The 24419-nt window shown below is 37.5% G+C and overlaps 1 protein-coding gene across 5 annotated transcripts in view; it reads right to left on the bottom strand.

Annotated features, from left to right (window-relative positions):
* Positions 1-586: 586 nt before the first annotated feature.
* The window catches only part of PIK3R1 (phosphoinositide-3-kinase regulatory subunit 1), a 57351-nt gene continuing 33518 nt past the window's right edge, over positions 587-24419 (bottom strand). Inside the window, exons 4-15 of one of the 5 annotated variants that reach the window (XM_009812339.2) lie at positions 23758-23889; positions 22680-22881; positions 22404-22483; positions 11967-12069; positions 11186-11284; positions 10880-11060; positions 10275-10400; positions 9087-9229; positions 8634-8810; positions 8460-8528; positions 5591-5761; positions 587-5132 (exon numbers count right to left, since the gene is read on the bottom strand). In XM_009812339.2, the coding sequence (XP_009810641.1) occupies positions 4943-5132; positions 5591-5761; positions 8460-8528; positions 8634-8810; positions 9087-9229; positions 10275-10400; positions 10880-11060; positions 11186-11284; positions 11967-12069; positions 22404-22483; positions 22680-22881; positions 23758-23889 (1673 nt within the window). In that variant the 3' untranslated portion in view covers positions 587-4942. Of the gene's footprint in view, positions 5133-5590; positions 5762-8459; positions 8529-8633; positions 8811-9086; positions 9230-10274; positions 10401-10879; positions 11061-11185; positions 11285-11966; positions 12070-13444; positions 13551-15644; positions 15661-22403; positions 22484-22679; positions 22882-23757; positions 23890-24419 lie in introns of those variants that run through there. The other 4 variants (XM_009812488.2, XM_009812413.2, XM_059834429.1 and 1 more) reach the window with 4 other exon arrangements.

Here is a 24419-nt window from a genome sequence, read left to right as displayed (position 1 = left end):
GGCTGGCTGACTTCCCCAGAGGACCTCTCCTGTGGCAAGATCTGGATGGGCTCAAAGAAGTCAGATACCACATACCAATAATGAGAGGAAGAAAACAATGCTCAGAATCTGTCTTGCCTAATCCCCCCTTACCTCCTCTCTCTTCTGCATTCTCACATTGGTTTTCACAATTAGATGCAGCCATGGAGCTGGTAAATGACTTCTAGCTACAGAGGCTGACAGGCTGGCTTCATGGAAATCAGTGACAAAACTCACACTGATTCCAGAAGAACCAGAACTTCATCTACAGTGTAAAAGGCAGATCACAGATCATGAATATTGTACTGCTTTTGCAAGAGTATGAGATGAGCAGAACTGTCATTTTGGCACCATTTGACATGAGACTGTTTTGAAGTTACTCAATTACTCTATTCAGTTCAATACATAGGATGGCTGTGAGTCAGCTGAAATTATTTGCTCCCTAGTTCCCTCTAATATAAGCATTTGGGTCTCATTTTCAAAGCAGGCTGCATATAGACAGGAAGAGTCAGCCAAGGATGCTGGTAAACCCACATCTCAGTCCTTACTGAAGCCTCAACAACTGAAATGCAGTTTCAAAACAACCTTTATTCTGCTTGAAGACTTATTACAATTTTTAAAGCAACTTAAAAACAAGACACAGCTCCATCAACTCTATAGCTTAAACAAAACTTCAAGGAGGCATGTTTTCATTGTTGCCTTGTAAAGGCAATTTACAACCCACTTTACCCTCCACCTCCTCAAAGACCATTTTAAAACAAAGTAATCTTAATGTTTTAAAGACATTTAACAGAACAGAGCTTTATTTTTTAAAACAAGAATAAAAAAAAATAGCAGCATCTTGGGCAGCTAATGCAGTCTCATTAGGACAAGTGCAATGTAATTACCAACTCCCACAGTCCAGTTTAGTCTTCAACTGCAGTAAATACAACGTGAGTCTACATAAAATGTTGCATTTTGGAACCTTGTCCCATGGGAGGCATTGTGCTTTGAGCTGCCCATTTCTGAAGTGACCCTGAAAAAAAACAGTATCAGGATTCACTTTCCCAACTTAATACCATGCATAGCAAAAGCACTATGTGAAAATCGGCAGTTTTCCCCATTAGAAGCATCTGAATGTTTTCCCAAGCATTATTATTTCATTGCCAATTACAAGACAAAGCCATTTCCTCACTACAGAACAGTTGACACCAAATAGAAAATTTGAAGATTTGGTTTTACAGATTGCTTGACAAGATTTCTTAGATAACTGAACCACACAGACAAGCTTTTTTTTTTTTTTTTTGAAAGAAAATATCCAGCAACACAGAAACTCAGTTTTCTAACTGTATTTGGAAACATGCTGCACCCATAAAGGTCTAGTGTGCATGTGTGTGTATCTTCTTTAAACAAAGTTAATGATATCACTTACTGAATTCAGCAAAATGATCATGTTTGGTGAAAATGCACCTATACTGGGATCTATTCATACATAAACACAGCAAGTGTGCACACATGTGCACAGATACGCATCCCCAAACCTGCAAATTCACATTTCAGCTTAAGGAAATCAGAAACTCCTAATTTTCCTTGTGGTTTTTGGTTCTCTATGTTATGTCTTATAGCTTTCAAAGGCCTTGTGAAAGTGCTGCTGCAGTGCAGCACAACTCAGGGATTTAAAATCAAACAAAAATTCCCCAAACCAAAAAACGGTAACAAAACAAATCCCACCCTTGAATCATATGAGATAGAAAAACTACATGTCAACAGAAATACAGAAAAGCACCATGTTTTTTCAGTTATATCCACGTGCTTTTTTTCTGTATATATTAGCTGTTTGAGATCAAATCAAAACTGGAGCAAGTAATAGGGTACATTAAGGACAAAAAACTCTGCAGTGAACAGGGCCTTTGGCAGGACATAGGTCCGTGCATTAAGGAGGGAGGGAAATGCAGAGGCCACACAATAGTTAAGTACCAAAGAAAACCCACTCATGCCAATTTGAGGGCGTAAGTGATCCTTGCAAGTATAGACCCAGTGTAGGCAGAACTTCCCCTTAGGAAGCTCTAAGCACTCATCCTCACAACATCGTGCTTATTTCTCGTTGTTGCTTGTGCAAGAAAATCAAGTGCCAAATTTGCATACACCCTATTTTTTTTTCTCTGCTACAACCACTGATGAAGAGAAGTTGTACAGCACGACAGGAACAAATGATATCCCATACTGGGCTGGGCATGCTAAGGATATGGCCCACTGACATAGCAGAGATTTTCTTACTACGAGGAAAATTAGATCCAAATGCCTTAACTACGATAAAATTTCTTGACCAATGCTATGTGAAACATCAATTCAGATTACATATATTTTGCTTATAGAGAAAAAAAATACAATTTTACTCTTAAAATATTTAACATTTAAAAATTAATATATGTCCAAAAAATATTTTGGATTGCTACAAGTGTTAAATTGTTGTATATTGAACTAATTTGTAACTTCAAGCCCAGTAGTGTAACTAGCATGCTAGAGTAACTGTTGGTGCTTTTCGTAGTAAAAACCAGTTATTAGTAAACCAAATTTACATTTGGCCTGGAACGAGTGTGGAATAAGGAAGGAAAGGGATGAAGACTAAACTTCTATTCAGAAAAAAATATTCAGAATAATTTTGTGAGTGGTGACTATGCTGAACCATTAATGTTGGCTGAATCTTGTTTCCTGATAGAGATTCTAGTAAGAAAATATATCTACAGGAAAACAAAAACAACCCACCAAAAAAAAAGAGCACAAAATCAAAATAAAATCAAAAGCCTTACAGCCTCAAAAATGAAGGAATAATGCAAAAATGAAAAGACAAAATAAAAACAACTGGAGACTGGCAAATTTGTTATTATTTCCAATCGCTTAATAAGCACTGCATACTTTGAATTAAAACAATGTATCTCTAAAACAGAGCTATTATGAGAGAACTCCATGGGTCTTACTCTTTTGATTGTGTGTGCAACTCACTTTAATAGTAATGGGTCTTGCCTGTGCATCTTGGGGGAAGAATAAATTCATATGTGCACTTAGTCAAAACTTTTCCAAGATTTCTCTGAACTTCATTACTTTATCAATTTGCAATGTGTGAATTTCCTCAGTGGTCATGACAATAAATAACCATTGCAAACCACCCACAGTGAATTGTCCCAGAATTCCTAATAAGTTTGTTCTAGTGGGAGTCATGTATTTGTTTCCTTTAACTAAACCGTAAGTCTGTAAGTCTCTGGTGCCTGAAGTTATAAAAATGTTCACTTTGATACTGCTTCAGCCTACAAACTTATGAAAATAAATCCAAAATGTTAAATATGATAGCCTAATCATTTTCAAAACAGACATTTTCCAGTCTTAATTAGCTCTATGTTGTATCCAAACGTTCGCAGTAAAGGTGGGATCTTTTTTTTCACAATACTAATACAAAAGACAAACCTAGGCAACAGATTAGCGAAACTTCCTTCATATGAAATGAAAATACCTTTACATGCTGACAAAAATTATGCCACAGTAGGTCAAGAAGTCATTTATTTACTATGAAGAGTGGATTCATTCTGAAATCCAAACTATCTACCCCAGGAGCCAAATTTCCCCTGTTTCTTCTGCAATCACTATCAGAGAAGGAGACACAATTTTTCGTCTTCCAAATACAAAGACAACCATGATAGAAGTTCAAAATGCTTGAAGAAGCAAACGTAGCGTGGTACCATATTCTAAAGATATCTCTGAAACAATATTGTTGGACTCAGTGATATTTTGTAATGTTCATATATTTTTTATTGAATAAAGCAGCTTTGAAGCTTATCAGGCACTGCCCAACAAAATATTTAGTCAAAAAAAAATTACGAACTTTTAAAACTTTGAGCTAGTAGCTCAATACTCTATACAAAGAAAATTGTAAAATATTTCATAGTTTTAATTCTGAAGCCAACTCTTGCTGGCTTCCTGTACATTTTTTTAAAAAAAAGCAAACAACAAAATGAATAACAAAAAATAATGATCAGGAAAAATATCCTCAGGCAAAAGAAAGAAAGAAAAAAGAAGACAAGGAAACAAGAAAGAAAACCAAGCTTAACCTGTAGATATGCTTGAGAGAAGACTATAGCCCAAAGAAAATTCAGTATTGCATAGCATAGTCAAAGAATTCAGCTTTCAGCAAACAGAAAAGGGAGAAGAGAAGCAGTTTGGTATTGATAGTTTCCATCAATGATAGTTAGTCATCCAATACTATGTACATTATTATATACTGTATGCCATTGAAAGTCCTGTTTTCTTCAGTCTTAAATATATTCTTAAAACAGGATTTTTAAATGTCTAAACAAAACACTTCCTGGCACTCTGCTATTACAATTACTCTGAACAACATACTGTAACTGAAGTCCTTTTAAAGTGTCCCTTAGAAATGAAAGTGCCATTCTGCTACATATCATTCACTAGAAACCAAAAAATCCACAATGCTGTGTGTCTGGATCCACTGAGTGCAGCAACACCAAATCCAAGCCAGATCGTGACCATGAAATTCCAATAACTGAATGACAAAGACCTCTTACACCTTGTGTCTGGAGAATCCAATGTTCTAGCTGGTAAAGCTTCAGAAGTGGTCGTAAACAAGCACCATGGTTAAAGGCCTCTATGTCCCTGCAGGGAGATCAGGTTAGGATTTCTTTCTTGTGTTTTTCTTCTCTTAATTAAAAAAAAAAGCACTTCAGATTAGAAACATACGTTCACAGCTTAACACTCTGATCTCTCCCACTGCAGTTGTGAAGAAAAGCTCTAGTCCCATCTGAAGACAGATAGCTTTGATGCTGCAGCTCGAATTCTTGAGTAAGGCTGAAAGGAGCTTTCTCTCTCCAGAGGCCTCAATGTTGTCAGATCTTTTCTTGAGAAAAAAACCAAACAACCCAGAGTATTAAGATCTTCATCGCCTCTGCTGTGCATATACTGGGTAGGCTAGTGTGACATTAAGAGAGTCATTGTGCTGCACAAGTGATGTGTGTTGATAATGTAGCACCAGTTCTTTGAGTGAGTTGTACAAGTTATATGGCTCTGCAAATCCATACCCAGTAGGTGTTTTGTTTATCACACAGTGCTTTACTTCTCCATCCACCCTAAAGAGGAAAAAAAGCAATCAGTTTTTAGTTTGTCAGTCCAGTAAAGTTACGCTAGAAAATAAGGTATTGGCAATAAATCTTAAGATGCTAGTCACTACATAGAATTCCTCTCTTCTGTGGTGGGATAATGGTTAAAACCTAGGTTTAACCCAAATTCCCAAATGTTGTGTTAGCTTAAGGAGGCAGGAGATAGGCAGGGCTTAGCAGCTGCACATAAAGGAGTGCATCCATGCTTTGGTTTCCCTTCTTCTGCATGAGGCTCATCTGCGGGAGTGGCACAGGTTTGAGCTGTGTAGTACATGGAGCAGCAATAAGGATGGCCTCAGGACTTGTTGGTCTGCTTCTAAGCCCAAAGGTCCAACAGGATGCATGCATATGCAAATGTCTATCTGCCCCTGGCTCAAGGTACAATGCCTCAAATGTTGGTTACATCATTCACAAATTAGGGTACGTACACAACAGAGCAGGCATAGCAGCCTTGTTTGCTGCTTTCTCGAACAAGGAATGTTCCATCTCGCTTTCCCCGCAGCAGATTTTCAGCTTGGCTTCTATTGATGTTTCCCACATTCCACGTTCTCTCATCATGATGGGGCAAGTCCTCATCATCTTCTACCATAGAGTACTGGCTGTTGAAATAGGACAGAATGTGTTTGTGAAATACACAGCAGAGCAAAATACATGAAATTAAGTAGTCCCCATTTCATATTACTTGAAAAAAAATAAGTCAGTGGTTAGTAGGATGCTTTCCCGGTAAAACTAGAGATGTAAACCATGTCATACTGCACCATTTAAACCACCAAATAAAAATAAAATGTAAGTTCTAGTTCTTGATTCTTTTAAAATCACTCATGTAAATCTGAAGAAGGATATGAAAGGATGCTCTCTTATCTTTCAGAATCTGCTATGAGCATTTCAGTACATACACTGTTGCGCACTGTTTTGGTAAACAGAAAGCCCAATGAGATCAATACCCCCTGAGTCAGCTTCATTTCCAAAGATCAGAACACTTGGTCAGCAGTGAAAAATCATGCAATGTATCAACTACAGCTGCTGCTTGGGAAAGCTATGAGCAGCTGTACAGGTAGACAGATTAATTATTTATAGGGGAGATGGCTTTGTGGCAAGGTGAATAGTAAAGTGCTCGCTCTCTCCTTATAACCAGATTATGAGAAGAGCATATAATATAGGGTCTTCTCTACCAAAACAGCCACCAGCTAGAAAGCTGATTCAGAGTTTATAAAGAACCCTCTGAGCTAAAGCCCACCATGAAAGAAGATGTCTCTGGTTCAGCTGTGTGGACACCACTTTGATATTCTGTAGTTCCAGAGCGCCCAGCAGCCTGCACTGGTGGGCCCTGCCTCTCCTGCTCAGCTTGCAGTGAGTCTGTGTTTGGCTAATGTATTTATTCTCTCTGTAACAGGTTTTTAATCAGTTTTTCTTGGTCTAAGAAAGCATGACTTCTCACTCATCCACAGTCTTGTCTTTCTGAAGATTCTCAAAGTAGTCTACAGAAATCAGCAATATCACACAGTATTGAATTTTTCAGAAAGAAGAAGGGTTCTTTTGTTTCATATGACACTCTCTAGGTCCTTTATCTCATTGTACTCCTTCGTCCTGCATGATATTCAAATGCATTCAGCAGTGGCTCTATTTTCAACCAGTACCTAGAGAAAGCAATTCCCATTTTTCCTGCTGCTCATTATATTGATTTTTTTCTGCAGTGCAACTTTTTTTCTAAAGTCATATTCTGAAAATTTAATTTTTCAGCAGAAATCTGAGCAGTTACCAGACCCACTGGCAAGGAGAGTCACAGAGTGAGAGAAAAGGAAGAGTTTCTTTAAACAGTTTCACTTACTATTTTGCTGCTACATTAAAACTATGACCTGGCATTGTTCTTTGTCTATCATTTAAATGATGGTCATACTACTGGAAACAGGTGCCTACATATTCGCCATCATATCATCTTTGAGCTGTGGTAAGACTGAATGAACAACATGGCTTTAAAATGTGTATGTAATTTTTATCCCCTGCTTCTACCAGTGCAGCCACAGCAGAGATGCACAATTTCCAGGATAACAGTAGGAGACTCAATAAACCAAGCCAAATTAAAATAGATGTGGACAAGGCTAGAATGTAAATCCACGAAACAGTCATTGTCAGTCTACTGCTTTTGCTATATGTTCAGCCAGGCAATGTAAAAGGCATGCACAGGAAATTACATAGGCAGAAAATGTTGATATGAATATTACTCAGACAACTTTGTTTTTCTATTTGTTCACTCTTCACTGTTACTGCACTTCTATTTTGTGGCTTGCTTTTGTTTAAATTTGGTCTACATTCATACCACCCAGGTTCTTTTTGCATTTTTCCCAGGAATGAGGTGAAACATATTCATTAGCCAAGTCCCTGTCAGAACCTATAGTGAACTGAACTGCTGAAATGATGGAACACTATCCTGCCATTTCCCAGAAAAATTAACCGGACCACAAAACCAGAGAAGGACCACTCACAGAATCACTACGGTTGGAAAAGACCTGTAAGATCATCAAGTCCAACCATCAATGAAAAAACACCACCATGCCCACTAAACCATGTCCCACAATGCCTCGTCCACATGTTCCTTGAACACCTCCAGGGAGGGTGACTCCACCACTTCCCCGGGCAGCCTGTTCCATTGTGTTACCACTCTCTCTGTAAAGAAATTTTTCCTAATATCCACTCTGAACCTCCCCTGGTGCAACTTGAGGCCATTTCCTCTTGTCCTGTCACTCATCACTTGGGAGAAGAGGCCAACACCCACCTCTCTGCAACCTCCTTTCAGGTAACTGTAGAGAGCGATGAGGTCTCCCCTCAGCCTCCTCTTCAGAATATACAATTTTATCATCTTCAATAGCAATGTGATATACTGATGTGGGTATGACTATACTAGATAGCACCACAGTACCAACACTTGAAATTTGGAAAAAGTCTGCCCACGCCTAAGAGACCTTCTGAAAAATTTATCGATCCACATGGCATCTTTGCAAGATACTAACACCTTATGATCTTTATTTTGCTGGTAAGAATAAAGACACAGGTTAAATTCCAGTACTTTGCTATAACAACTTGATTATGCACTTCCCTGAATAATGGAGAGTAGGGGGTGAGACACAGTCCTTTCTAATACTTGCATGCCATAGGCTGCCATGTGTTAACGGTGTGTATTGTTACTGGAGACCTAGGCTTGAGATTTCCTCTCTGTGGTCTAGGAATTAAATATGTTTTATCTCACTTTTGTGTAAGATGATTTGAAATACCAGAAATATTTAAATCTTTAATACTCACTCTTCTGTATTTTCATTTCCAAGCCATTCATTTAACTTCTTTTGGCGAACGCCTTTCTGAGTCAGCCACCTGGACAATAATTGCAAATAAAATTAATTTTTAGTCACAGAAGTTGGATACCAATAAAAAAAAAAACCTTAAAAAAATATTTTGTTAATTCATAATGATACTCACATCAAGTACTGATCTCTTGTCTTCCTCAGCTGTATGAGGTCTGGCTTAATGCTGTTCATACGCTTGTCTATCTCTCTATATTCGGCTGCTTGCTTCTTTAAATCTTCTTCTAATCTACGCCTGCTGTCCACAATTTCACTTATTCGAGACTTCAGTTTTTCATAGTTGTGCATAATTCTGAATGGAATAATATGGTAGGTTACACTCGGATGATGTCTTATTCATAACTTTATAATTTGCTATTTAGCACTATAGACACTTAAAGGAACAGATTATTTCTCCAGACGTAGCTATACATTTTGCAAGTTCACATCTACCCCACTTGAGGCTTGCTTTGCTTACAACTGAACAACTTTAAACTTGCCATCTTGCTTTAGTTTTAGGCAGATCTACGCTTTGCATTGTTTCTTTCTTCAAAATCATATAATTTGAAATGCAAATACAAATACTGACCTTTGTATTTCTTTTTCATTTCCTTCCCGTTTAAATTTTTCAATGTATTCCTTACTGTATCTTTCTTGCGTCTGGCACTGCTCTTCAAATATTTTTATTGTTTCATTAAATGCTTCAATAGCTGTTCTTTTCATTTGAATTTCCTGAAAATAAAGTAATTTTTATTACAGTTGTTATCAGTCAGAGGGGATGATTTATTGGCTTGTATCACAGAAACACTTCAGTATCTTGTAACAGAAGACTTCAATATCCCTTTACCAGAATGCATTCTGTCTGCAGAGCCTTATAACACAGAGAGAACAGGCCTGTGCTAAACAGCTATCATGATGAGGCTTTCCATGATGAGTTTTTCCAAGAAAGAAAAACTGCTAGACAAACAGCTAGCTACAATCAATACAATTTAGTATAAATAAGTTTTATTTGTGATGATTAGAGCATTATGGCAATGCACTTTGCCCTTCATACCAGCTAATGGCCTTAGAGGCACATCTGGCTTTCTGAAATAAAAACGTAAGGTATTGGCATGGACAGGTCTCAAGAGGTCATCTAGTCCAACCTCCTGCCCCTACATAGCTAGTCGTTAGCTAAGTCTTTCAAGTCATTAATTCAAGTTGCCTGCACTTCTCCACCTTTCTTCAATTATTTTTAGGAGTATTTCCTGCACATTTTAAGAAGCAGTCTTGATTCTGGGTCTGTAAAACAGCACTAGTTCACTGGCACTTCAAGACTTGACTAAGAATTGATTAAGTTGGAAGAAGGATAGAGGCAGCTTTTCATTCCTGCACTGTATCTACACACATCATCTCTCTACCCTGCATAGATGAAACCAGACTCTTCAAAAACCCATAATAAAATACAATGCTTCCCTGCAAATGAGTCTTGAAAACTGCAACTCAGCTTGATGACGTCAGTATGCAGAAGTGTTGGTAAATCAACATAGTTCTGTGCTTGCTTTGGATGCAGGTGTCAGACTTGGGCACGGGATGGGTTAGGTTACAGATGGTGACTGTTCAAACATGAGTAAGCGATTCTGCTATACTGAGCAAGCACATCAGATATGTTTCCTCTTTTGGGCAATGGTAGTGGTGGCAGAAGGGAGGGGGAGAAGGATGGAGGAAGATGGCAGTATTGATTTACAATAATCTTCCTCTCTCTTCCACTCTCTCTTTGGTTTCAAATCTAGCTCACCTGAGATGTTCTTGTGTAGTCTTCATAAAGTCTGTCATATTCTCGGCTTTTTTCTTGGAACTGGGTATTATATTCATGTAATTTCTTTCCCACTGCTTCAATGCTATCCTCTTTTACAACTTGATCCTGGAATGATGAGCAAAAGGAAAGATAGTCCATAAAGAAAACAATTATATTGCACAGATTTTCAGGATAAAACTTCTTAAAAATGCTTAGACAGTTACATGGTAAATGTGACTCCTCTTTCATCAATACGGAGATATAATATACTATATGCATAATATGCAAATGAGAAATTAATGACAAAAAGCAATATTGCATGGCAAGTGTTCAGCTTTATACTGAAAATTATATATTTCATCATTAATGAGTCGGATATTTATTAACATAAGTTTATTTCTTAATAAGATATCTGTAGTATTTAAAGTTTTAATTATTTATATGCAAACTGTGGAGTTGGTTTTAAACAAAAATATCCATTTTTACATCCACCTCATTTTTTCCAATATTAACAAAGCTGAAGTTCTTCATGATACAAATGACTCCCTACTCTGCAGTAATTTCTCTATATTTCAGTGAAACACAAAGAAAATAGACCAAATTACCTGCTGATACTTAGACACTGGATACAGTAATTTTACATCCAGTTTAGGATTATACTGGGCTAGAGATTCATTCCGGTAGTGATTTATTAGCTCGACCACAGAGTTGAAAGTTAATGGGTCAGAAAAGCCGTATTTTCCATCTCGATGAAATATTTTGATTAATTTGTTATTTCCTCCTTTCCTGCAAATAAAGTTTGTTGAAAAGTTAGGCATACTTGAAGTATTATTTCCTAAAGAACACTGTATTTTAAACGCAGTATTGCATTTTACTGTCCAGTATTACAGACCTAGGGTGACTAATGTTACCTTAGTGTAAGTGTGTAGTCCCCATGCATTTTGGTTGAAGCATCTCGTACCAAAAAGGTACCATCAGCAGTGTCTCGAAGCTTCTCATTCACTTCTTCTCTAAAATGAAAGCAAAAGTAACCAATCATTTCAGCTACTTCTCACTCATTTATCCTCTCACTGTGCTCTAAATTATTATGTTTTAAAATAAATCTTTTTTATAAGCCTTCTTGATACCCATATTAATAAATACAGTTATTTAATAGTTTATTTAACATCATGGAGAACAACTGTGATATAAAAATGGTATATCCTATGTCCTCTCACTGCTGGACAAAATTACATTAATGCAAAGGTCTTTCTGCTTGTTCATACAAGCCTGCACAATTGGAGCAGCCAGTGATGGTTTAATGTACCTATATATAGTACAGTTAAAAATGTTGCTAATATATGGCACTTGTTAGTCTGGCTTGTTAACTATTGTGCCTACAGTTGAGGTTCTGGTTGAAACACAAGAAGAAAATACTTATTTCTTGGTGGTGTCCTTTCATGCTACCATTTCATATAGCTGTCTTAAAGTAACAGAACAATCATTTCACATACTACATTCTAACTGACTGCCAGTAACTTTTTAGTCATGTTTGGAATAAAACCAACCATAATATGTTTGTGTTGGACAATATCCTAAAAATGGCTCTTAGAACTGTAATTTTTCTATACTAAAGCATAATACATACATACAGAATAGTATAGCAAGAACATAAAGCCAAACATAAGAAATACATGTCTTGAGCTGATTTACCTTGAGATATCTCCCCAGTACCATTCAGCATCTTGTAATGACATGTTGTTATTCATGCCGTTGTTAGTTACAGTATTAGGTTTTGGTGGCTTAGGAGGCAGTGCTGCAGATGCAAGGGGAAAAAAAAAGTTGATTATAACTCATTGAAAACCTGACCATATATACCTTGAAATTACACAGTTACATGAATGAGAAAAAAAAAAAGAATAGTTATAAAACAGAGTTTTCCATCACGAAGTGTCTTTAAAAGACATTAGAGGAATCAAGGTATTTTACTGAAAACAACATAACTCAACAAGAAAGATGTACTATTTCGAAAAAGTATGTTACTATTGCAAGAATATATTTTAAGCAAAATATAACACCATACTCATCTTCCCCTCTGAAGAAAGCATTTCAGAAAAAAATTCTGAAGGTTGCTTTTACCTTCTTCCACTATCTTCAGGTGAAAATAATTAATAAAACATGTAAAGTTACTTTTTTTTTCCTCATATGTAATGATCTTAGAGGAGCGTTGCTGCTTCCTCACCTAGAAGCTGAGTAATAAAAGATGCAAGCCCACAGCAATACTGTATATTTTAAGAACAAGAATTGGGTTTTTGTGATCTTCAGCATTCTGTGCGATGATTTGCCAAAAAACCACTTTAAGAAACCCATCTGTGACCCAAATATCCCTTGTGTTAATCTTAGTATTCTACAGAATAAATTGTGTTCCAGATGCCAGGACTGATTAAAAACCACATCCCCCTTTTCTCAATGTCAAAGCTGCATACGTATGCCAGTGGGTGCCAGAGAAGATACTGCAGCACTCCTGACTTAGTAGCAAAGGGGACTACATTGGAATCAGGATTAAAAATCAACCCAGCTCTTTTAGTTCTCCAGTAAGTACATAATTCCTTACGAATGTCCCTGGCCTTATATTATGACCGGCTACAAAAAGACAATGTTTTTAAAGTTGCAATGAATATCAAGATAGCATAATATTTTTATATGATATGAAAAAATGATGCAATATCAGGTATTCAATTAATATTACTAGATTTTAAAATCTATTTTTCCTCAAACAATCCAAAACAATGATTTATAATCATTGTTTCAGGAAATAAAAGTGTTATTACAGCACGTCCTTTTAGTCACAGTGTGGAACAGAGATAGCAAAAATAATAATAAAAGAAATACAAAATGTTTATGATATGATAGCAGAACTAGAACTACATCTGACAATAAAATCAAAACAGAAACAGATCAATTCAGTAAAAATTCAATTAAGTAAGCATACAGGTATTTCTACAGGTTATGATTCTAATTACTATAACCATGCACTAAACCACAATTTAATTCTAATTTATGAAAAAAAAGAAAAACTATTTGTATCAGTGACAAAGTAAAGAAATCCTATATATCTACTAAGAATTTTTCAGCAGCTATTGTAAAGACCAAAATGAATTAAGTCTTCCATAATAAGACTGCAGTTTTACCTGGTGGATCCATTTCTATGTAAAACATCAAGTCTGTGCCACAATTTATATCTGTCTTAGGATATTCTATATCCAGTTCTTCCATATTCCAAACAGTATTGTACATTTGTATGAGTTTCACTGAGTAAGCTCAGATACAAGAAAAGAGTCAGGCTCTCTTTGTAATGGTGTCTTGGAATTCATTTTAAAACCTATAAGGGGCTGCACTGTAACCTATTACATCATAATCCTCAGCCAATCATGTCAAAATAATGTCACCAGACCACTCCTGTTTCATCATTTTGTTCTACATTAATCTTAAAACAATTTCAGTTTCGGAAACAATCTACGTTTGTCAGAACTGCGATATAAACCTGGTATTACAAACAAAAGGAGTGAATGGGCTCTCCTCGCCCGCCTTTCCGGCTCATTTCCGTGACTTTGCAGCATGGTACAGTCCAATCCTGGCAGGATGACAAAAGGCTGATATGCTGCAGCACGTAGCTCTTACACACACGCGCACACAACACACGCACACTCACACACAGGGCAGTTCCCTTTAGAAGTAGGTCAGTTGCATTCTCCTGCTTGGATGCCTGAAGTTTATCATTCAAAAAGCTTTAAAAGGCTTCTGGACCTACTGTACATATTAAAAATGCAGAAGGGAAAAGAGCATGACTCTGTGTGTTGTGTGTGTGTGTACCCATTACGCACCCATTTTACACATATATACACACAGAGCCATATATATCTCCACATACTGAAACACGGATTATGTTTTTAAACAGATTTCTGTTATTTTAATGGACACACAGATGTGATATACTCGATATTATTATATAAAATGTGCTTACTGCAGAGATGTCTTCCCCCCCTTATCATTTTGTAATAAAATACAATTCCAATCGATCTAGATCAACTAATTTTGAAATCCAAACCCCAAATATTGTAATCTTGCATTCGGCAGACTTGCCTGAACCGTGGAAGAAAGTCAAAACTGAGCAAGATCTTGAAACGTGGTTTTGCTGAACATAAAAAGCCAGTCTGTCAGGATACAACAAGATTTAGTCTGCCTTCTCACACTGTTTCTCTACCCTGTTCTCATTGAGATAATTATCAAGTTAATTGTTTTTAAAAGCAAGAGTCCCTTGTCAGTGTCTCCTTCCTTGCTTGACTTTATGTCATCAGTACCCTCCTACCATTTAGAAATATTCCCTCTTAACTCCCTGCCCCCCCCCCCCCCCCATCGCTGACTGTAACTCTCTCAGACCTCTTGGAAGAAACATGCACAGAATAGACTATTAATTCCAGAGCAGAATGCTATGTAAAGCAATGTGAACATTTTATACTCACTATAATCTATGCGGGCAGAAAACCAGATTCCAAAAATAACCACCACAAAAAGTAGCTGTAGCAACTATCTGTGCTTACATCATAAGAAATCCTGGTGCAGCTGAAATGTGCTCTATCTCACAAATACTCATTAACAAAATTAACACAATTGATATCCTTCCCAAATACTTCACACCTATCTACCCCCTCTCTGTGCCCCTCAGCAGCTTACCCCTTTTAGACAAGTGTTAACATACAAGAACATGTCTGGAGTACCAACGGCTACAAAAAAATGCATGCTGGTTTGCTTTATACATTAACAAGCTTAAATTCATTCTGAAGTAGACTCTCCGCTCCCTGTTTAGGTAGAAGCGCTCCAAAGATTCCTTCCATCTCCAAAATGAAATAGGATACTTAAAATCACCCCAGGCACAAGTCCAAACACTGAACTTGGAGGTTTAGCCCACCTGCTACCCAAACAGTTGAGTTGCCAAAGTAATTATTTAAATTAGGTTATAAAGATTTCCTACAAAGACTACATTGCTGCATTTAGGTCTTATGTGGGATCAGTATGATTTTTTATTCTGTTGAATAAAGGCTTTCCGGAAAAATTACTTTGCCAGGGTTTCACTGGTGGCCAAATTCTGGACTGCCCACACTTGTATAACCAGGCTAGTGCTCAGCTCAGACTAGCCTAGCTTGCAGGCAAGAAAAGACAGGAGGCAGATAGGCGAGTCCCCATTCCCTGTATAACCTGAAGAGGTACTGAGGTACTTCACTTTTATTCACGTATCTTAAGACCATAAAAGCTCTACCTGATAATCGGTTACAGTAAAATACTTCCACAAGGTGATGAAGAAAACACACACAGAAATTCAAAATCACTTACTTTGTAAATTATGCATCGCAAATTCTCGCCCTTGTAATACAGCCTGAAAATACAATCCAATAACCTGAAAAATTGATTGGTTTCCTCCTATAAAAATCTTGCTTAAACCACCCCTCCTCCCCAAAACTCCTTTTACTAGGAACCTTCTCTGAAGTAATGAAGAAAAAAAAATCTGAAGAAGAAATTGCTCTGCTTTCCAACCAATGTTCCATAAAAATCCCTAAAAAAGCTGTAACATGCAGTGAGAAAGTCCAAGCCTCTCTCTCTTCTTAACTGCTTAAAGCTCTGTTCTGTGCAGAAGGTATCCACTTACTCTGGTTCATCATTAAAAAGTGAACCTGACTTTAGTACTGTAGGGAAAAAAAAAAAAAGAAACCACCACCCTCGGTAGCCTGCACGTCTCTCTCAGATAAAGATCTCAGTTTCATGATTAACTTGGGCAGGTTCAAATATTTGCTGAGCCAGGGATTTCAGGTGGGGGAGGGGGAGCCAGATTCAAAGTAAAAGTTGTCATCAGCTAACAAGTGGCCAATGCAGGGCTAACTTTCTCATTTTAGCTAAGTAAGTGAGAACACCATTGTAAGAGGCCTTAAAATAGTCTCTGTCACTGGCTGCTGAGTGCAGTATTAAAGTCGAGAAAACGCCATGAACAGCCAAATACAGGAAGTAGCTAACTAACTTACTGCAGATAAAAAACAGAATCAAAATCTTCCTTGAAAAGAGCTGCATCTTTCAGAGCAGCCCTGTGCAAGCAAAAGAGCCTGCTTGCAAGCACAACATCCCCTCCTACACACTCCTACACTCATGCTGGATAAAAAATACAGGTGCTGCCTGAAGACCTTTAGCATGACGCTGTGAGACATTTTATCCATTTCCTATAAACTGAAAATAGTAGAGAAAACACCTGTCTCTATCCGCAGTGTTCTCCACTATGTCAGGATTGTTCATTTCTTGGGCAGGCAGGTGGGAAAAGGGACTGTGCAGAGAAGGAGCAGTTTAGGTCAAATATATTTTCCATGCCTTAGTGTTTGGTGGAGATCAGACTTGCTAAAGAAACAGAGCAGCAACTGAAGAGCCTGCTCCCCTTTGCCTACAGAGATTAACTTCTTTGCCAGCTATACTTTTACAAGGAAACAAATTCAAAGTGAAAAGAGAAGCAGACCACAAGATTAAACTCAGAGAAAGAAGAGAAGGGGATTAGTATTTTCCTCCCACTTGTTGGAAACTGAGAACTTCTGGTAGCTGTGTTCCTTGAGATCAGCTTGTACTCCTTACGGCAGTCAAATGGCATTGAAAAGTTTTCACTTCCTGAACACACCACCTTCCAAAAACCTCCTATGCTACAAAATATGAAACCCACTTGTACCTCATAATAAAATCCCAAATATCTGCAGTACATTTTTGATATTTTACAGTTGATTGATTAGCTTCACCTATAACAATCCCTGGCTTTTCTAGTTTTAGCCTTTGCCTGCTCGAACAATTGTCAGTTTTATATAAAATTTAAAGCAGCACAGTCATAAAGGTGCAGCCTAACTCAAATGGACATGGTAACCTGTGTTTCTGAACTAATCCAACTTCTGACAGTAACTGATATGCCTCCTATTTACTGTTAAAATTACAGAAGGGCTTGATAACACTTCTTGGTTTATAGAGCCACAATACAGAAGCATATTCTCAAAGGAGAAAAGACAACCCAAACCTGGTTCACTGAATTTTTATCATTTTAAAAAGCACAGGTACCCACACAGAGATAAAAGATAAAGCTTTGTTCCTAGGTCCAATTTGTTTTTTTGGATTCCAGTGCTTTGTGCAAAAATGAGTTCCTAATCATCCTGCAGAAGGGAAATCAAGTGTCTTGTCAGAAAAAGATAGCAGCTTGCACACACCTGCGTTTTCACACAATTGCCCTATCCTAACTTTTATTTAAATTTAAATTTCAAAACCTTGAGTGGTGCCCATTGAATCTATAGATTTGTATTCACAGCAAGTCAGCAGCCTACTGTTTTTTGCAGTCATACTCACAGTATTCTTTTATCTATAAAGCTTTTTTTTTAAAAAAAAATGATGTATGAAGCAGGAAGAGATATGATCAGGTTCGAGAGGCTTGCATGTGTGTGTTACACATACTTACATACAAATACACACACGCACGTATATCAATCTGTAAAAAATTCTAGTAACTTCGTACATGTTGTGGCAGTTTTACCAAGTACTTTCAATTAGGTATTGAGAAACATAAAGCATAGACTGCTGTCAAAACTTAAACCAAGAATACAGCATTCCTAGGTATGGTGATTAACAAAAGCATTTTGCTAGCCGTTAAATCAGGTACCAAGCCTGATTTTTATTAGCTTAGAAGGGGAGCCCTCTGCCGGGTAAGGCACGGATGCGCAATAACCCTCCCGTTCGACATCTGTCCTGCTCTGTGCAGGACAGACTGCCCTCTGCACGCTCCAAACCACGCTCAGCGCTGCCGACAGTCCAGCCAAGCCCGTAACACGATGCAGAAAAGTCCTGACAAGGGACAGCGTTCCTACACACTTGTTTGTGTCCCCAAGACACTGCCGACAGGACTGTGGGCTGAGCCTGACCACTGGAGCAGTCCAGGGGAGGTTTGTGCCCAGTTCCAAGAGGAATGCTACCACACTTGCTAATATTTTGTCTGGCTAAAAGCAAAGTGTCTGCATCTTGGCGATACTGCCAGTAGTCTCACCCTATCACCAGCAAGTGAGCAGTTATGTGTAAGGCAGTCTCATTACCTCACTCATTCCTGTGAGTAGTAAAACCTACCACTTCATGCTTAAAACTGCAGTATTTCACAGCTTGAGCCATTACGTACAATGTTATTTACAAGCCTGGGAAACAGGAATAAACCAGGATAAGACAGTCTAGACAAAGCAGCTCATCTTGAGTTAGTGCACAGGCCATTAGAGGCTTCAATTCACCCATACAGGACAGCAGCTCCTTCCCGCTGCTGCAGTAGCTCTTCCTCTGCTCCTCACCAGCCCGTCTGCCCACAAGGCCACCAGCTCCCCACATCCCCTTGCTCTCCCACCACGTCCCGCTTCGTCTTTGCCTCCTTGCGATAAGACACACCTTAATCTCACACACCCAAAGCCACTCCACACTCCCCAACACCCACCGACCCCAAGAGGACCCCCATCTCCCTGAGTTCCCCCTGAAAATCCCCTCCCAACTCTCCTATCGCCCCACCTTCCTCTGTACGACCTGCCTTCCCAGCTATTAGCCCCAAAACGACCGCGCTGCCTCGAGCACCCACAGGGCCCCGCGGGCAGCTCTGGGACCTGCACCCAGGGCAGGCCTCCTCCAGACAGGAAAGCCAGAAGCCTTTATGATCCTTGAAAATGAACTGAAAAAAACATCCAGTCTTCTATATCTACAAATATAGCCTGTTTTTCAATATTTACCTCTGAAAGCACATGTGCCTTCACACCTCTGTATGATTGTGAGATTCTGTGACACGTAAGCAGCACTGTTAACTATAATCTGTTACAATTCAGATATTTTCTTCTAATACTACTGTTTGAATGGCATATTTAGAGACACGCACTTTGTTTCTGACTGTAAAATCAGCATTACTCTTCAAATTAAAGCCTGTGTGGCTGTTCATCAAGTTGCGGCGTTATAAAAGGATGCTAAATCACCTAGCTTGCCCACTAACACCATCTTTTGGCTCTCCTACTGATAAACTCGAAGAATAAGACAGGAATCAGGAAACAGATCTGGTTACCAGTTACTCAAAACATCAACCATTTCTCCAGTCTTACTTCTCCTGCAACATTACTTTGTCTTCACCTACTACACACATAGGCACAATGGGTATTTTGACTTTAGTATTTAACTTTTGTGGAGGGCTGAGCACTATTCTAATTCACAAACTAAAATGCATATTTTGCTGACAGAGCAAAAAAAAAACCAACAAAAAAACCAAAACCAGTCCAGAGTTGATCTGTGATAAAAAAAATCAAGTAATGGCCCAGGAGTAACTCCTGTTTTTGTGTTACGGTGTGCAAAGCATCACTCTAGCTATAAGATGTCCAATTAAAGATGCCAAATTTAAGATACTAATTTTAAGATATATTAAGATATAAGGTCCAGTTGCATACTTTGTATTGCTTTGGTAGGAAAAAACCCCACAGTTGTGCAAAGATCTCCCCCCTATTCAGATCAGTTATCTTCAACGCTACATTTAATGTATCTACGTACTGCATATGATACCACTAAAACTTCATGCACAGCTTGTTTTAGACAGAATGTTTTCATCCAGGCTTGAGAATAACAGAACAAAAAAAGAAAGGAGGAAGATATCATTCCAGCCTGTGAAAAAGAGAAGAAACCTGGCAGCATTGGCTTCCCTGTTATGGCTTAGTTGTCATTACATTATTTTCAGCAAGTAAGATTCTTTCTGCTTAAAACCTCTTAACTTCTGCACTTTTAAAATTCTATTACAGATTGTCATTCTCAGAACACTTACATGACAAGTAAGTTATCTTTTCTAGGAATCTTCCTTTTATTACAATGTCTCTAAATAATTTTTATGGAAACTCAAGCCACTACAAGGAATAATCTTGAAGACGGTAATTCTGAAAAATATATCTTGAGTCTTCTTTGAGAACTATAAAAACAGAGCACTTCAGATGATCAGGTCACTGTATGATTTTGGTGTGGAAAACAGACTCATGTCCTAATCCTGTAAACTTACATAACATTCTATTAAGACTCAACTTTTGAAAATTATTCAAGTGTTTTACAGGCCTAAGGGAAGAGGCTAGCTAACCATAGACTACAAAGCTTGACAATTTGCATCTGAGGTTTTTTTCAGCGTATTAATAGATGTGCAAACGTTCTACTAAAAAATATTCCATTGCCCAGGATGGACTTTGAAATGCAAAGGGACGAGTTCTATTCTTGTAACAGATCATATGAAAAATCGCAGGAGGACCCTCAAAATAAACCATTGCATTACAAAATATTAATTAATGCAGAAGCAATACTAAAACCAAGCAGATGTTAGATTATAATTACTAATGCAGTGTCAAAGCCTATAAATCTGATGGGTTACAGCCACATTTCTTCAAGCACCCTAACGATACTCTCAAGATGACTAGACTCCTTGTCCTCATTAGTAGTTCAACATCAACACATTTCACTTTTATACTTTCCTCTTATGAAGCAACTCAGGATAATATGCAACCAAGTGATCTCTTAAGTGCAACTTAAGAAACTCTCACTTTGAAACTTAAGAAACTCTTACTGTTGACCCTACCTTTGTAACCTCCCAATCAGCGCCTCTAGCCATATAAATTTACATACTCTAAGCATTTGCAAACATATGATTTAAAAAAATGCTATTAGCAAACTCTTTAGAATATTAAGGGACTCAATGATGTATTTTGCTTTTTAAGGCTTGTAACAGGTGGCAAAAAAAATAATGCTTTAACAATTAGCAGTTATTTGCTGATTCTTAGTAAAACAGGACAAATAGTCGTTAAAAGTTTGGGCTCTCCTGGTTGTTAAGAAGCGTTAGGAAGAAAAATACACAGTGGTTCTGGAAATGCCTGCTTAATTATTTTGACAAAATTGAACAAAACCAAATAGGTATAAACTACCTGAAAATAGATGTACACTAAGCGTTAGGGAAAGGTTTCTAACTAATAGAGCTGGCAACGTTGAAAAAACCTTCCAATCAAAGCAGTAGGAACAAAAATCTGAGCCATTTTAAATTAATCTTCATTAGTTGATGAAGGGGATTATACAATCTGCCTACCTGAAATATGGGAAATAAGGCATTTTTCTGCTGCTGTTTTTCCTGCTGCTGTGTTCTAGGTCTTCAAACCTTAAGCAGCCCTACAAATCCTACTGCCATGAACTTTACCTTGTACTTTGAATAGAGAGGCGGGAGAGCTACAGCCTGCCCAGTGTTCAGTTCACCATCGCCCTATCACTTGTTTGGATATTCTCTGTTAATAAGCTGTAAGAGGAATTACTTTAAGCTAACATCTAAAGCCCCCCCGCGTTAATAATTTGCTTTGCATACAGTTAGCAGTTCTGCCTTGCTCATACCAAATATGTGATTTAAAAATGAGGATTTTTGCATAAGTTAGAGGTGGGTTTTATTGTTTGTTGACTAAATTAGATGCTAACTCACAGAATCAATACAAGTATAATCTAACTTTCCCAAACGGGTTTTTAATATTTTCCATGTTGTTTACTGATATTGATAAATAAATCTTTTGAGTCTCTGAATTAAAAAATACATATTTTTTAATAAAGGGGGAAATCTACTTTCTTCCAATGATCTCTATGAGGTATTGTATTTCTAAGAAAATTTGCCTGGGAGTAGAGTGAGAGTTAAATAAAATCTCCGCAATTTACACACACACACACACACACACACACACCCACCCCCGTTATGATATACATTCTATTGGTTTACAGGTCTTAAAAATTCACAAATCCCTATTCACTGATTACCGAAAAAGAAATGAAAGTCCTAATGCTGTACAAACCACGGGTACTAAAATGATTTTAATGAAAAAGACAATTTCTTATAAAACAAATGTTGCACACCATTACAGAACATATGAACAACTTCTGCTTAGTTCTGTAATTAAGCACTTTTGCATTAAGTTTGATTAAAAAAGAAAAACAATGAGCATTTACTGTTGCTAAGTTGCATTTTAATGTTTAAGAAAACAATGGTATATAACTTTTTAAATTAAAAATAGTTTTTACCTGGTACAGGCTGTCTCTCATTCCATTCACTTGTGATTAAAACCTCTAGGATTTTTATGTGGTGTTCAGTATTATCAGAGCTGTAAGAGATGGATTAGACAGTAAGAACTAGGAAAAATGCAAAAGTTTACATTAGAATTATTCAAAAACATTGAAAAAATTTACAACAATGCCCTCCACATTAGAAGTAAGGTCAAAATTAATTAATTAAACTTACTTTTGTATATAAGTAACCCATATTTACAGTACAAAGTATAATAAAGATGACCCACGTACCTTGCTATCTGGAATTTGAAAAGCAGAGGGCTGAAAATTTCAGCCAGAGACCTGGCATTCAAGAGATTTTTGCTGGAAGCTTGACAAACTCTGAGGAAATGTTTGAGCAAATACTGGAGTGTGAGCCAATACTGGGGAGGTATATTTGGAGATCTGATGAGTTTCTTCAGCAACTGAGCATATTCCTCTGAGCTCTGCACTTCTGCAAGCAAACAGATAAAAGGTTCTTGATTTCAGCATGGAACATTCAACAAGTAAAATGAAACTATATTATGACTCCTTTGGAAGCGTCAATTTTACAGAAAAAAAAAAATTCTGTCCTTCACTAGTGCCATAAGACTTTTTTATTCTTTTGAAAAAAGTGAAATGCTCAAGGAAGAGTAAAGAACAAGTATTTAAAAGTCAAATGGAAACAGAGATGCATTTTGGTAAAAACCACAATGTGTTCAGAGTGTACTGGTAGAAGTCTGTCTTGTGTTTAGCGTCACACATGATTGGGTAATTCTGAGATGCACTAGATAAGTCTCACAGGTGCTGTTCTAACTTTGAAGGTTACCAGTAACAATATCCTGTCCTGAGATATACAACAGAATACTTGGCCCATGTGCTGAAAGCCTATAAGCTGTACTTGTTTGAAATGACCGCTGTAGATGATGAATCTTACATGCATGTATTTCTCACTTCATAATCTGCAACATACCGCAGAACACCATGACCTCTAATATATTTACTTTGTCAGCACTGATAAGAGTTAAAAATTAGCTTTCTGCATACAGATAAGCCCTTGATTTTTCCACCCAGTTTTTCTATAGCCATTCTGCTTACTAAAATTAAGAGAACTGTGTTATCCCTTATATTTTCCATTATGTTTACCTAAATAGGTAAGTAAATAATGCATGTCTAGATCTGAATTGAAACAGCTTTCATCAAAAGTGGTGAACGTATATATGTTTTCTGAGATGGTGCCAAGTTGTGCAGAATCTTCCCTGTTCTGTGGGTGACAGCTGGACCACTGGATATTCAGAATCCTAATAAAAGCTTTTTTTGTTTGACATTTGAAATAAAGCAATAATCATACCTTGAGCTACAGAAATCATGTCACTGTAAACAGCTGCTGGAATGATGGGATTTGGCAGGTCCAGGAGATACCTCTTGAGAGCATCTGATAAAGTGTGCACATCAAATGTCTCTAAATCCAGTGAAGAGGCATCTAAAGGGAAAGAGCAACATACTTTTTAGACATTAGAAAATGGAAAAAATATACAGGCTAATGATATTAGGGCTTTATACCAAGCCAAAACTGCTAACTTATATCTGGTTTACAGGCAACAACTCGTAAGAAAGAATGTAAGGCACCAAGAAACATCTCTGAGATAAAGAACATATAGTGCTCAACACCATGCCCAAGCCTTTGGCATGTGATGAACCAAATGGCTTCCACAGCTCTGTGTGGCCTTCTGTCACATACAGTGCAGGGCTGAACTCAGAATAATGGTAGTGACTTCCTGCATGTTGGCAATGTTACGGAACATCAGAATATTTTTAATAGGTCTCTGTTTTTACCTGTAAATATTTTGTGTAAGAAGTATTAATCAAGTGTTTGGGCAAATGCAGCTTCTCTACTGGTAGCTACTTCTATTATGACTGGAAGTTTGAATAACCATTTGGGGCTCCAAGTCTGTGTAAATATTTACGTGAGTAAGTCGAAACAAATACACATGTGCAGAACTGGGTGCCTGG

The sequence above is a fragment of the Gavia stellata genome, chromosome Z, assembly GCF_030936135.1.
Source record: "Gavia stellata isolate bGavSte3 chromosome Z, bGavSte3.hap2, whole genome shotgun sequence".
Taxonomy (NCBI): domain Eukaryota; kingdom Metazoa; phylum Chordata; class Aves; order Gaviiformes; family Gaviidae; genus Gavia; species Gavia stellata.
Note: the sequence above shows the minus strand (reverse complement) of the source record. Positions and strands in the feature narration are given on the sequence as shown.